At 37.5% G+C, this 15,230-nt stretch overlaps 1 protein-coding gene and 1 long non-coding RNA gene across 5 annotated transcripts; both read left to right on the forward strand.

Annotated features, from left to right (window-relative positions):
• The first annotated feature begins 4,802 nt into the window (after window positions 1-4,802).
• Window positions 4,803-11,837, forward strand: LOC137720539 (homeobox-leucine zipper protein HDG1). 4 transcript variants are annotated; one of them, XR_015965068.1, is made up of 9 exons: window positions 4,803-6,149; window positions 6,298-6,518; window positions 6,642-6,759; window positions 6,866-7,549; window positions 7,731-7,832; window positions 7,924-8,136; window positions 9,848-10,022; window positions 10,102-10,727; window positions 10,878-11,837. XR_015965068.1 is itself a non-coding variant. In XM_068459623.2 (9 exons), the coding sequence occupies exons 1-9, from the start codon at window positions 5,967-5,969 to the stop codon at window positions 11,286-11,288; spliced, it is 2,475 nt and encodes an 824-aa protein (XP_068315724.1). In that variant the 5' UTR covers window positions 4,803-5,966; the 3' UTR covers window positions 11,289-11,837. The 4 variants fall into 4 exon arrangements, 2 of the variants coding, with proteins under 2 accessions (XP_068315724.1, XP_068315725.1); XM_068459623.2 differs by having other exon boundaries at window positions 10,102-10,469; XM_068459624.2 differs by having other exon boundaries at window positions 5,333-6,149; window positions 6,301-6,518; window positions 10,102-10,469.
• A 2,223-nt stretch (window positions 11,838-14,060) lies between these two features.
• On the forward strand, window positions 14,061-14,877 carry LOC148699197 (uncharacterized). The gene is made up of 2 exons (XR_015954618.1): window positions 14,061-14,204; window positions 14,527-14,877. It is a non-coding gene; the product is annotated as an uncharacterized LOC148699197 (long non-coding RNA).
• The last annotated feature ends 353 nt before the right edge of the window (window positions 14,878-15,230 follow it).

Consider the following 15,230-nt stretch of genomic DNA (forward strand, 5'->3'; position numbering starts at 1 on the left):
TGTTATGAAGCACATTTCTCAAGCAAAAGAATGTTGCTAATTACAGGTGTGCTGCATTAATTAGGTTCAAGCTTCTAGCTCATCTATGAACACTGTGCCTTATTTAGATCGAGTGAAGTGTTGTTATCAAGGGTTGAAATTAGTAATTCTATTGCAATATGAGTACTATTGACTGCACAGCTTCTTGTGTGTGGCCAAATAGATGAACATGAGTTTTGAGAGAGAGAGATGTATAGACTCAAACAGAGGTGCAAAATTGGATGACATTCTATTCTAGTGTAGTTCAGTCCAGACTACAAATGTATGGACTCTAATAAAGAACCAATTAGAACATAACATTCAATATATGGTGTGGTTTTGGTTTTGAAAACCCAAAATCGAAACCAAATTATTTTCTTAGCTGCGGTTCGGTTTTGAAACCGCAACCGTTTCAAAACGCAAACCGAACCATTTGCTGCGGTCCGATTCGATTCGTATTTTGGTTTCAGTTTTCAATTCCAAATGCCCACCCCTACGATTGAGTATGAATTATTTATATCATTTGAAGGACAAGTAAATGAATGTTTGACAAGTTATACTAAATTGGAGTTTCAACTGGTCATGTAAACATGCATGGTTTACAATTGCATCCTTGACATGTCATGGTACATAGTGATTTCTTTTAATGTAAAACGACACAGTTCTTTGTGGATATTTATTATTAAGATCATGTTATCTACACACATATTTTTACTTCTTACATATTTTTTTTTTAATTTTGACTATCTAATTGAAATAATTAAAAAAGGTGAATGTAAAAATTAAAAAAAAAAACAATGCGTAAAAGGTCAAAAAGATGTGTAAACAGTACCACCCAATCATAAACATCTTTTGCCGGCAGTGACATTTTTGTGAGGTAAAACTTTACAAGGAATACCAATGCAGTGAATTTAACTGGTGTGACGAGGAAAATTGGTTGTGGGTAATGAAGGGATTCAAATAAAAATGGAAAATCATAAGGAGATTATAATTTTAAATCATATTTTGGAGATCACATGATATGACGGTTAATTAGTGAATTATTTTGTTAATGATTTAAAGAAGGAGTTCAACCATCAACTGACACGTCATGTAGTTTACAAAATATTATTCAAATACATAATCTCTCTAGCATCACCAATATAAATATGACTGTGATTGAGAAATGAATAGTGGATACAATTGTACATTGACCAAAGCCCAGGAGATAGAGACGTGCATATCAAACAAGTAGAATTTGCATTTTGGACATAAAAGAGCCAAGGGTTACTCTAAATCAATATATACATACACATACATATGTACATATATATTATATATATACATATATCTTTAAGGGAAGAGATTCCTATTTTTTTTTTTTTTTATAAAAATGAGGATTAGTTGTAGGGTCTACACCACATCGAATTTTAACGATCCAAACCGTCTATTTTTCAAGTTGCACCTCATAGATCATCCTTACAAAATATTAGCCAAGTCGAAAATGTTTAAGACATTTAATTGAGTTCAAAGAAATTAATGAATACTTTGTTATATAAGAGACAATGAAATTTTATCATGATAATTAAATAGGCAAATGGTTTCAAATTGAATTGAATTTTTACAATGATGATCTATGAATCGAGAGGGCCTATACACACACACACACACACACATATATATATATATATATATATATTATCAACACTACGAGAATTTGGATTTGGGACATCTTTTAATACAATAGATTTTTAGGCATGAATATTAAGACAATCTATTATCTAAGTGAGTCATTAAGGGTCAGTTTGGGATTGATGCGTTTTAAAAAAAAACTGCTTCTGTTGTGCTTTAAGAATAATCAACTATAAAGTAAAGCGGCTGAGCGTTGGGTAAACCTTTAAAACTGTTGTAAGTACGCAGTATAAAGACATTTGGTAAATGTTAATATAAAAGTGTTGTATCTTTGTATAATGACACAAATGAGCATTACACAAATTGTTGCTCTGTTTTTATTAAACAAAAACTATTTTTTAAGCTTACCATCAATGATGGCAAGAAATAACATGATTGTTGCCATGTTATGTTTTTACTGAACTACTATGTTACGGATTGCTAGGGTGCCCAAAAATACAAGCAAAAATATGGCAAAAGATTACTGCAAAATCAAAGTAAAAAAAAAACTTATGCTGCCGGAACTTTCCTCCCAACTTCAAACTAATAAATTAAAAGGAAAACTAATAAAAAGGGTTTCAAAACTTTGAGTTTTAACGATAAGAACAAAATAAAGGGTAAAGTGAATAGTATCATACTTGATTTGTTAGTGTAAAAATGTGATTTTTCGTTAAAGTGAACATTATTGGGAGCTTTTCGTTAAAGTTCCTTAAATTAAATGATTAGCTTCATAAGGATTAATAGATCAATATTTATCAAACCCATGAGTTATTTTGTAGAATAACATCCCAACAAGAAAAATGAAATCTTTAGTAATGTACCTTCAAAGAGGTCAAAAGAGATGGATTCGAGGATGTGCAAAAGCTCACGTATTAGATAGGGTTTTTTGTATATATAATAGCGTGTAAAAAAAGTGGGGTAGATGAAGTCGTTTAGAAAAATAGAAGGAGCATTGCAGGCGTCGAGAAACTTTTTTAATCCTTCAGTGTTCTATGTTTTTCAAAGTGACTATGTAAAGCAATCTAATAGTAACTTTTAAAAGCTGTTGTGAAAGGGCTCAAACTTTAAAAATGAGCAGGTCTATAAATATTTACCAAATAGATTTTAGGTCTTTCACTTTAAAACGAAGTGGTTTTTAGGGGAAAAAAAAAGAAAAAGTAATTTCAAACGAAGCTTAAGAATATTCAATAATTTGTTTAGAGACACAAAAGTGATACAATTGGTTGACACACTCAAGACATATTTGAACTCTCTTTCTTTTCTTTTTTTGTGTGAATTTAAGTGTAAAATATGACATGTTATATAAAAAATCTACAACATGGAAATGGGTAAAGAATTCGAAATTTTTTTCATCACGTAGCACTATGGTTAATGATTTCTTATCCACTTGTAAGTGAGAGACTTTAGGTTCAACTCCCGTGAATGACGAGTTTGATACAAAATTATTATGATTGACCTATTTTGTGAGGTAACCAAAATCTCTCACCCCCTTAATATAAATATATGGTTGTATTAAAAACTATCTAGCACTTTCACACTTTTTTTTTTATTTAGAAATGGAAAAGAGTTCATTATTTGAATTTGTGTTCACAATTCTTACCTTTCAAATAATTAAAACATTATAAAGGTATTTTCTTCATTTTCTTTTTGGAAAAATTTCATTAAAATCTTTTTACAACATTAAAGAAGATCAATGACCCCAAATTAACAAGAATATGTGAAAGGTAAAAATAGATGTGTGAATAACAATATCCTAACTTGAAAGGCAAAATTAAAACATACGAAATCTGAAGAAAAAAAAAACAACTAAAGAGCATGTTTTGTATATTTTTAGGGAAGTGTTATTGGCACTCCAAAAATCTCATTCTACACTACTCACAAAAGTATTTTTTCTTTCCTAATATAAAAAGTTTAGAATGTAGAATGAGATTTTTGAAGTGCTAATAATAATTCCCTATTTTTATTGGATCTAACTTTTTGTTTTTGTAACCAACAAGTAATATGTAGTTTATTTACAATCATCACTTAAGAAAATTTTCACATCACTTTAGAAACTATTTGCTTCATTTGTCACTCCTCACTTGTATTCCTTAGTTGAGCGCGTTTATCTATTTATTGTTTATGGGAAGTTGCGTGCCAAATTTATGTCTGGTTTGGTACTAAGGTGATTCTGAAAAAAGTTGGTATAAAAAAAAGCTGGGAGCTATTTTTGTGTTTGATAAACATTTAGCTTCAGCTTTTTTTTCACAGTTTTGGGTGAAAAAAAAGCCAAAAACAAGAAGCTGCAAAACCCAGCTTTGAAAAATTGCCTTTTTTTTCACATCTGTTTTACATAAAAGTTTACCAAACATTATAATACTGCTTTTTTTTTTTCAAAAGCACTTTTACAAAAAAGTTTACCAAACACTTTGCTGCTTTATTTCACAGCTGCTTATTCTCATAGCACAGCAGAAGCAGCTTTTTTTCAAAGCATAGCAATACCAAACCAGCCCTTAAAAAACGAGCAACCGCGCTTTGGCAGTCAAATTATCTTCAATGACTCAAACTGATTCTGGATCCTTTAACAAAAGGGATCCTCATTTTAAAAATAAAATAAAAATGGAGACATCTTTTTAACCGTTAGATTGAAGGCTGGTTTGGTATTGCTGTGCTTTGAAAAAAAGCTGATTCTGCTGTGCTGTGAGAGTAAGCGGCTGTGAAATAAAGCAGTAGAGTGTTTGGTAAACTTTTTTGTAAAAGTGCTTTTGAAAAAAAAAAAAAACAGTATTATAGTGTTTGGTAAACTTTTATGTAAAACAGATGTGAAAAAAAAACTGATTTTTCAAATCTGGGTTTTGCAGCTTTTTGTTTTTGGCTTTTTTTCACCCAAAACTGTGAAAAAAAGCTGAAGCTGAATGTTTACCAAACACAAAAACAGCTCCCAGCTTTTTTTGATACCAGCTTTTTTCAGAATCACCTTAGTACCAAACCAGGTCTGAATTTAATGAAATTGTGTAATTGAGATTAAATCATAGACCATACAATCTTAACTACATAATTTTATTAAAGTCAAATCTAACGGTCAAGAGAATGTCCTCATTTTTTTAGAAAAATAGGGATCCATAAGGTTTAGATTCGATCCAATTACCTAACTAACACGAATATTCAAGCGATCACTCCTACAAAGTTTCCACGATAATCAACTGTCGCAAATATATTATCCCTTTGCATGAAAGTTAATTAGGCCTTCTTTGTAGAAACTAAATACCATATTTTCTATATTTATTTTATTTCTATATTTTCTGCATACCATATTTTCTTTTACAAAAACTAAATAGCATATCAAATGAACTATTCTTGATTTATTTAAGGAACTATCTAGCATCTTTATATTGTCTGAACAAAGGGAAAGTAAGAGAGGTCAAATCTCCAGCGCATATCTAGATTTTAGCTGGAAAATCCAGACCTCCCGTAAAGAAACAAACTTTAGTACAAAATCCCATTACCAGTACCAAGTTGAGAGAAAGATGAGAGAGGAGAGAGCGTCATAGATCTGATAATTCAGAAGAAAAAGCTCGAAAAGGTTAGAAATTTTTTACTGTTTTTTCACAGACTTTCAGAGAGTGGAGAGTCAACCGGTCCTTTTTGGAGCTTTTGTATTTGTAAGGCTTCGAAGAGTCCACATAGTGCGTTTTATCTTCAGCGGTCTCTCTCTCTCTCTCTCTCTTCTTCTTCCTTCTTCTCTCTCTTGCCTTTTCTTTTCCTTTTTCTCTCTGCAACAAATCTTGGAAAAAAAAAAGCTTTTTCCTTTACTTTCTCTCATTTTTTAAATTTTCTCAGGCCTTTTTAGCTAGTCAAGCATGCAGCGGAACCAGAGATAAACACACTCGTAAAAACTAGGGTTCCCCCGTTTAGATGTCCTCCAAACGAAATAGCAGTCATTTAAGCCCCCTTCTGGTGGTTAGCTGTTTTGGTGAGCTTTTAGAGAGAGAAAGCTAGATAGAGAGAGAGGGATAGAGAACGAAGAGCTAAGCAGCTGGAGTGTACCAAAAAAGGGTTTGCTTGCCTTCTTTCTCTTTCTTTCTCTCCAAAACCAAACTTTTCTCTTTCGCAAGAGAGGGATTTGGAGACATTTGGGTTATCTCTGAACCGTTTGTCTTCTTTGCCTCTCTTAAATTTTTTTTCTGTCCAAATATTTTAAGGGAGAGAGGAATTTAAGCTGTAAATTTGTAAAGAAATAGGAGGAAAATCTGGAAAGGCGTTTGGTTTGACAGGGTTGAAGAACCAAAGAAAAAAAGAGAGTCTTGGGGTTATTTTTGATGAGTTTTGGGGGTTTTCTTGACAACAGTACCGGCAGTTGTGGCGGTACGAGAATCGTGGCTGATATTCCTTACACCAATAGCAACAACAACATGCCATCGAGTGCAATCGTTCAGCCCAACCTTGTCACTCAGTCTTTCACTAAATCCATGTTCAACTCTCCTGGACTCTCACTTGCCCTAGTAAAAATCTCTTATTTTTTTTCATTTTTCCTATCGATTTTTTTTTCTTTTTTTCTGATGAAGTGATCTGAAATCTGATCTGGGTGTTTTTGTTATTTTTTGGTTCTGATTTGTGTTTTTATTTTTATTTTTTATTATTTATTATCAGCAGACAAATGTGGATGGGCAAGGAGATGTGACGAGAGTGGCCGAGAGTTATGAGGCAAACAACGGCGGGAGAAGGAGCAGAGAGGAAGAACATGAGAGCAGATCTGGGAGTGATAACATGGATGGTGCTTCTGGGGACGATCAAGATGCCGCTGACAACAACCCTCGTAAGAAGAAGCGTTACCACCGACACACCCCTCAGCAAATCCAAGAACTTGAAGCGTATTTTATTAAAAATCCCATTTTCTGGTTTATTCATTTATATTGTTGCTGCATAAAATGATAACTTTTTGAGTTCTTAACTATTTTATTTTTTTTATTTGTTTGGTTTTTTGTGGTTTTTAGGCTGTTCAAAGAGTGCCCTCATCCTGATGAGAAGCAAAGATTGGAGCTCAGCAGAAGGCTTAACTTGGAGACCAGACAAGTCAAATTCTGGTTCCAAAATCGCCGAACCCAGATGAAGGTAAATATGTTCATCTCCTATTTTTTTTTTTTTTGGGGTTTCGCTTTCAGTCTTAATTTTATTTTTTGCTTTGATGTGGATGGAGTTTTGGTTGTTGGATTTTTAGACGCAACTGGAACGCCATGAGAACTCGTTGCTGAGGCAAGAGAACGATAAGCTCCGAGCGGAGAACATGTCGATTCGTGACGCTATGAGGAACCCAATTTGCTCAAACTGTGGTGGTCCTGCAATTATTGGAGATATATCACTAGACGAGCAGCATCTCAGGATCGAAAATGCTCGATTGAAGGACGAGTTGGACCGAGTTTGTGCACTGGCCGGAAAGTTTCTAGGCCGACCCATTTCATCCCTGGCTACATCCATGGGGCCTCCGCTTCCGAGCTCCACTTTGGAGCTCGGAGTTGGGAGCAATGGGTTTGGTGGGATGAGCAATGTGGCTACATCAATATCCATGGGACCTGATTTTGGAGGTGGGATTGGGAGTGCTATGTCAATTGTGTCTCATGGTAGGCCGAGTGTGACGGGGCTAGACCGGTCGATAGAGAGATCGATGTTTCTAGAGCTTGCTTTGGCTGCCATGGATGAATTGGTTAAGATGGCTCAGACAGATGAGCCCCTTTGGCTGAGGAGTTTGGAGGGTGGACGGGAGGTTTTGAACCATGAGGAATACATGAGAAGTTTCACTCCTTGCATCGGATTGAAACCGAATGGTTTTGTCTCCGAGGCTTCTAGGGAGTCTGGAATGGTCATCATCAACAGCTTAACTCTTGTTGAAACTTTGATGGATTCGGTAATAATCCGAACACTTATTTGTTTGAGATTTGAGTCAATTAATTGTTATAGCAATTGATGATGATGTTTTGCTTTTTTGGTATTTGTTGGTGCTTCCGATGCTTGTTATTTTTTTTGCTTATTTTATGTTCAAATTTTCAAATTTAGTTCTCATCTTGTTTGAATTTATTTTTCCACAGAATCGATGGTTGGAGATGTTTCCTGGCGTGATTGCAAGAGCATCAACCACAGATGTGATTTCCAGTGGCATGGGAGGAACTAGAAATGGTGCACTTCAACTGGTAAATACGATCGTCAGTCCTAAAGAAAAAAAATTAAATTAAAACATGTACTTTGTTTTTCTGCAGTTGATCTCAATTAATCACATTTCAGATGCATGCTGAGTTGCAAGTCCTATCACCTTTGGTTCCGGTTCGTGAGGTCAATTTCCTCCGTTTCTGCAAGCAGCACGCAGAGGGCGTGTGGGCTGTGGTTGACGTGTCGGTTGACGTCATTCGCGACACCTCCAGTGCACCGACATTTATGAACTGCAGGAGGCTCCCTTCTGGATGTGTTGTGCAAGACATGCCCAATGGGTACTCTAGGGTAAATCTAGTACTAATATCCTTGCCAGTCTCTCATGAGCTTCTTTGGTACATTACATATATTTATGCCTTGCAAATTAATTTAGTTTCCCTACTGGTAAAATAGAAAACCAATTTACTACCCTCGACTTCACATGCATCAATGGTTGATAAAAGTCATCCATGCCCTCGTGATGCAGGCATGGATGATTAACCGTGGCACAACTCAAGTGCACACTTTCAGTCACATTACATGCTTCACATTTGTTTGCTTCACATTTATTGTGCTTTTCCCAAGTGGGGGTGTTCTTCTCCCTTTGCTCTTTAATGAGTCGGTTGAAGTAACTGCAACATTGGAGCTTTGTTGAAATTAATTAGAGTGACACTAAGGAGATTCTGTCAAAAGTGAGATTGTCGATAGACTTACAGTCTAACATCAATTCTTGTGTTAATATTATAAAATATTGTATAAAAAAATATGAGGTGATAGAGTTGAATTCCACTTTTAAGAGTCCTGTCATTTCTCAATTATTTAAGTCCAAATATCACGCATTTTTTTTCATTCCCAAAGCCACCACTTAATCAATTCTTAATTAAGTGATTAATTTAATGAATTAAGAAAAAGCTCATGCATCAAAGAACATTGTTTGTCTAGTGATTACTCACTACATTACCACACTGTCTCAGTTTCTTTGATGGTTTTCACCAACCCAATATTTTATGCCCTCCAGGAATCGGAACCTTCTTCAAAATCTTATCATCTGCCCTCAAATCTTATTCTAAAATATTAAACAATTCCAATCCGATTTTTTAATGACACTAAATTATTATTATTTTTAATTTATCACAGTGCCAACGATTTGAGCCTTCAATTTTTTATTCATCAGAAGCCTCCATTACCCAAATTTCTGTACCCTTGAACACATTAATTGTCATATAAATATAATCCTCAATAACCCCAACTGCCTTGCAAATCTTCAAATTAGGTCAAATTAATTATTCATCCATTTGATGTTTCTATTCCAATCTTTGATGCTTGTCATTTGGCCCTATATTCCAGCCCTTTCTTAATCCAAGACCTCCTACTCTCAAACTCCCAAGACTGCCTTTTTGTTTGTTTCTATATGGCTCCCCTTCTCCCCTCTCTAGGGTTCTGTTAATATATGAACATATATATACAATATATATATATATATATATATATCTGTGTGTATATAATTGTATTGTATTATATACACCAACATCATTTACAAATCTCGATGTCACCTTCTTCCCCTTCAAATGTTGCGCAACTTTACCAACACCCAAATATTTTAAGCTCTTGTTTTTGCTTGATGGCTGTGTGATTGATTCCATGTCTATTATTATTATTTGCTCGACTTGCTGTGTTTGCATTTTCACATTCCGCAACTATCCTGCAATAAAATTTTCGTATCGAAGAAAACCACTAAGGATGTATGTGTTATGTGTCATTGACCCCAAAATGCTGCAACCACTAAGGATGCACCAATAACTATTTTTGGAACGACTTCAATTTTGTTAGCTGGCTTCTGCCTACCTTGGCTGTAAACTGTTCTTGCTTTGTAATTAAATTGCCCACATTTTTGGTATTTGTTAGGTGGGTTCAAGTTTTCCAAGTGTGCAAATCTGTAGCACATTGTGTGTTATTATGTTAAGCTAATTAACCTAATTACATATGATGTACTAATGTGATCAGTAACAAAACGTTGCAGGTTACATGGGTTGAGCATGCGGAGTATGATGAAAGCCAAGTCCACCAGCTATACCGACCCTTGTTAAGTTCCGGCATGGGCTTCGGCGCTCAACGGTGGGTCGCCACCCTTCAACGCCAATCCGAGTGCCAGGCCATTCTTATGTCCTCCTCCGTCCCATCCCGCGACCACACTGGTAATTTATCAATAAGTCAATCTACATTTGGATTGATTAATATGGATAATGTTTCTTAATTGAGTATTTTTTGTAACAGCTATCACTACCAGCGGGAGGAGGAGCATGCTGAAGCTGGCGCAGCGGATGACAGACAACTTCTGTGCCGGAGTATGTGCATCGACCGTGCATAAATGGACCAAGCTTAACGCGGGGAACGTCGACGAGGACGTCCGGGTCATGACTCGGGAGAGCCTCGACGACCCCGGCGAGCCACCGGGTGTCGTGCTCAGCGCTGCCACTTCGGTCTGGCTGCCGGTCTCTCCGCAGAGGCTATTTGATTTCTTGCGTGATGAGCGGCTGAGGAGCGAGTGGGACATACTCTCCAACGGCGGGCCCATGCAGGAGATGGCCCACATCGCCAAGGGCCAGGACCCCGGCAACTGCGTTTCCCTCCTCCGCGCCAGAGTACCTTTTTTTTCGCCCTCTGAAATTGTCAATTATTTATTTTATTTTTGGATAATTGGTGGGGAGGTTGGGGAGGCGTGAGGTCAATTTACTTAAAAATCAGAAATGTGTCTTTTTGCGGGGGGTGAAAAAGGTAAATGTGGAAAGGACAAGTCTGGAATTTGGAAGTATGTGTAGGGTTGTTTTGGGGTGGCAGTGTTTGTTTCGTTAGCCTCCCAAAAAGTCAAAGTTCGAGGACGGTTGTCAACTTCTTGTGCAGTTACTTTCTGACCTCACCTTTTCTATTTTTTTATTTTATTTTATTTTATGCAATCACAAGAAAAAAAGTACAGGGTTTGACTTAAATTATGTAGTGGCATGGGTGTAAATTAATTGGACACTGAGGGTCTTGTTTTTGTGATGGTACAGGCAAACGCAAACCAAGGCAGCATGCTGATCCTACAAGAGACACGCATAGACGCTGCGGGGTCGCTGGTGGTGTACGCGCCAGTTGACATTCCGGCCATGCACGTGGTCATGAACGGCGGGGACTCCGCGTACGTTGCTCTCCTGCCATCCGGGTTCGCAATCGTCCCTGATGGCCCAGGCTCGCGCGGGCCCATGTCCGGCAAAGGCACCACTCACGGCAGCAGCAATGGCGGCGGGTGCGGTGACGGCGGTGGCAATAGAGTGAGCGGGTCCCTCCTGACAATGACGTTTCAGATCCTTGTGAATAGCCTGCCGGCGGGCAAGCTGACCGTGGAGTCGGTGGAGACGGTGAACCACCTCATATCCTGCACGGTCCAGAAGATCAAGGCGTCCCTCCATTGTGAGAGCTGATGATCCACGTATCCGATCGTACTGGCATCACGTGATCCAACCTTACCTTGTAGCTTTTGTATTTTTTTTTTTTTTTGTCTAGCTCTTGTGCTTTTGTTAGGAGACTTTGTTGACGGTTGTTGTGCATGTGCATGGCGGTGGCGTAAGTTATTTAGGTGGTGGTAGTTTTGTTTTGTTGTGTGGGAGAGCGGTTGGGGGGAACAATGAGTAAATGTGGCGGGGGTATTGAGTCAAGAACGAACCGCACGTGGAGAGTCCTCGCATGGTGATAAGGATATACATACATGGAACTTGCACGTGCGTGTGAAGTTGCACACGTGTGTGTTCTTAGCACAAGGCAAGGGTGGTGGTTCGGGCATTGACTCAGGTCCACCCCTGTTTAATTCCAGAAAGTGAGTCTGGCTCAACATAGATTGTGAAAAGGAAAAAGTGTTGGAGAAATTGACCCTTTTTCGGAGTTATCGATTTTATTTCAAGTTTTCTGAATTTAATATCTGTGTTAATGTGATGTTCAAGACATGGTTTCAGTATTCATGTTCGGTTTTACAATTCCTGTACCATTAGAGTAAATTAGAATAATGTAATCTTAAAAAAAATCTAATTTGTTATTAAAAATATCAAAAAATGAAATTCGCTTACTTTGTTTTTATTCCTTTTAACAAATGATAGTATATAAGGAAATGTTTCAAGTCTCATAATCAGCTAGTAATAATATGGTTCAAATTTACTTTTGGCGAGAATCAAATTTAAGATTGCTCACTTAAAAATGAAGAGGTATATTATTAAATCGTAAGGTTAAGTGACACTTACATTTTTTATTTTGAACAAAAGAATTGATAGAAAAATAATGAACATAATCCATATGCATATAAAGAAAGGAGATGGTGCATATATGTGTTTGTGGTAGCTGTAGAGATTTATTCTAGTTGTTTGTTTGTCAAAATCATATTTATTTGTTCTCCTTTGTTTTTAAATATTGTTGGGCAAACAGTGAAATATTGTGGTGAAAATGTTTGTGGTGGTGGTGGTGGTGATGGGTGAGTGAATGTGGTGGAGGCAATAAATGAGGGGCAGAATAAGGTGACGGGGAGGCGAGAGGATCATCGCGGGATCCTCTTTGTGAGGATTCTGGGGATTCTCCAATCACATTTGCTCATCGTACATCGTGCGGTCAGTTTTCATCCAGTACTGTTGTTGACCCTAAAAACTACTAAGCCTACGCGGGGCGCAGGGCGAGTAACTAATGAGCTAACTACGTCATTCAGTTGATGCGGGGCGTGCCAACTCGTCGGCCGAGGAGTAAAATGTGTTCATATTGTGTTGAGTGGGCTGCTGATTTCTTGATCTTGCGACTGCGGTCGAGGAAGGAACACGTCTCGGCTTTCGGGTTCTAGAGCCTGAAGACAAGGTTGCTAGTCTTGCGAAGTTCACGGATCGTTGGCGTTGAGTTTGGTTACAGTGAGTATATTCGTAAGAGTATAAGCACGTCGAACCGGTACCAAACTATATGGACACAAGTACTCAAAAGAGATGTATGTCTTGATGGTGAATGTGGTTTGACCGTCAAAATTCCGAACTCTAAAACTTACTTGTGAATATCCAATCATAAAATAACTCGGTGTTCAATGTGCCGAGCCTAGTAATCTGTAACACCTCACTTCGCCGAGAAGGCTAATGAGATGACATCCGCCAATAAGGATTCGAAAATCCTTCTCAACCGAGACTTGGATAGGTAATCAGTCGGTCTCGACACAGTGCTGTTTATCCAAACTGAAGATGTTCACCGGTTTCCTTCATAGTGCTGTTTATCCAAACTGAAGATGTGTTGGCGAAAAAGGAAAACAAAAATCTCAAGGTTGTTGAGAGGTTTCGAGTAAAGCGAGGGTTTGCGCAAGGGCAGTTTGTGTGTTTAATTGGAAAGGGCTACAATGATGCACCCCTATCTTATTTATAGCAGCCAACCTCGTCATGGCCGAACTAGAACTATACTTGGGTTAGGATTCCTCATCCTAATCTAAACAGATCTCGCCCAATCGTTCCTCCATTAGGACTTTGAACCAACCTCTTTATCCGGTCACATCACTTCTCAAACCTCAGCATCCTCATTCCATTGAGACTCCTTATACTACTAGGATTCAACTCATTCGCTCCTACCCAGATTAATCCTTCTTGTAATAGGACTCGGCCGACCTGATTGGGTGGTTTATGACCACTGGACGGCCCATAGTATTTTTGGAAGAGCTTTAGACTGAACATAAACCTAAGCTCGGTCCAATAATATTATTTTGGGCCCAAACAACTGTTTATATTTAATTTAAAATACAAAAAGTACAATGATTTCTGACCACACGATGTATGATGAATGGATGTGATTTGAAGATCCCCGGGATCCTCACAAAGAGGATCCGGCGAGGATCCTCTCGCGACAGGGAGAACTGGTTGCTGTCAATTAATGCTTGTTTTTTGGCGTTGTTGCACGATTAGATGCTGACATGTGTGTACGTACGTTTGTGAAGCGTTATTTGATCATCTCACAACTATTCACAAGTCACGGATGACAGTTGACTAAGAGTGTAACGCTGTTTTGGTGTCACAGAGAGAGAGAGAGAGAATAATAAGGTCATCTCCAACCGATTTGATTAGAAGGTTAAAAATAATCTGAAATGACACGAAAAACATCTTTAACCAAGAACTAGGCTAAAATGTTCGTAGGCCCCACCGGGCAAAAAAAACAAGAATCAGGCCAATCGGCTGGCCTTTTGGGCCAGCCAGCTAGCGCTGGGCCATACGTAGAATGGCTTGTAAGCGAAAGGCGAAGGCTGGAACCGCTTCAGGTTCTCCCCTGGAATCGAGGAAGCTGAGGCAAACCGAGGGTTTTGGAAAAACCCCAAAACGTAATCCTCCCCATCTCTTCAGGTGATTCCCTCTCTCTCTCTGCTCTTCTCTCTCCCCATTATTTATGCTTTAATCTGGCTGTCATTTCCAGATTTTTTTCTTATTTTTTGTAATTTAATTGTTGGAATTTAGGCATAATTAAGTGCATAGCAGCTGTAAGTTGTTGAGTTGTGTAAAATCCATGTTTTGTTGATATAGATGTCTTCTCATGTGGGTTATTCTTGGATTTTGTTTCTGTCACTGTATGCTGATTTTTCCTCTTCAAAATGCGACCCTTTTGTACACATATATACAGATACACACAACACACTCCTAGTGTATGTGTGAATTTCTTCGCTCGCAGCGGCCGGTTGATCGAAGATAAGATCTGTTCCCCATTTTACCTCTGCTGGCTGTCTATTTTTCGAACCCCAGAAAGATAATTCAGTAACCCTTGAAATTTGGAAAGAGGAACTTACACTTGTATTGAAATTTCTTTATGATCTTGTTTTGAATACCGATATTTTGATACCATTTTCAAATTGCAAAGAAATTATGATTCCCAGAAGTGTTGGGTCAGCTTTTGGTGTCAATGTGCTGGGTTTTTGTTCATGTACAAAAGAAATTTCACCATCTATTTTTCACTTTTTCTCCCTGTAAGCTGTATTGAATACGATAAAGGTGGTATAAATTTTTACATATTTTTTTCCTTTTTTCTCATGACTTAGTTAAGCTTCCATTCTTGACTAATAATAAATTACGATTCCCATATTAATTTAATTAAAATAATATAAATTATGTTTCGTCCTATAGTCTTTTGATTTCTTCGGTTGAAGATGATTTTTTGTTACAGGATTATGTTTGGCTTATGACCCTCTGGCCCCTCGGTTGGAGATAATAAAAAATATGACATGACACTTTTTATTAAAATATTAAATTTTTGGAGACCTATAAAGAGCTCTATGACATTCTTTCGGTTGGAGATGGCCTAAGCATGAATGGATCGGATCTTGTTGGGTTTGGTCAGCTGGAACCATTGAACGGTGGGATTTTGAGATTGAGAGTTAA

Source organism: Pyrus communis, chromosome 1 (genome assembly GCF_041283825.1).
Source record: "Pyrus communis isolate YQ-2024b chromosome 1, ASM4128382v1, whole genome shotgun sequence".
NCBI classification, from domain to species: domain Eukaryota; kingdom Viridiplantae; phylum Streptophyta; class Magnoliopsida; order Rosales; family Rosaceae; genus Pyrus; species Pyrus communis.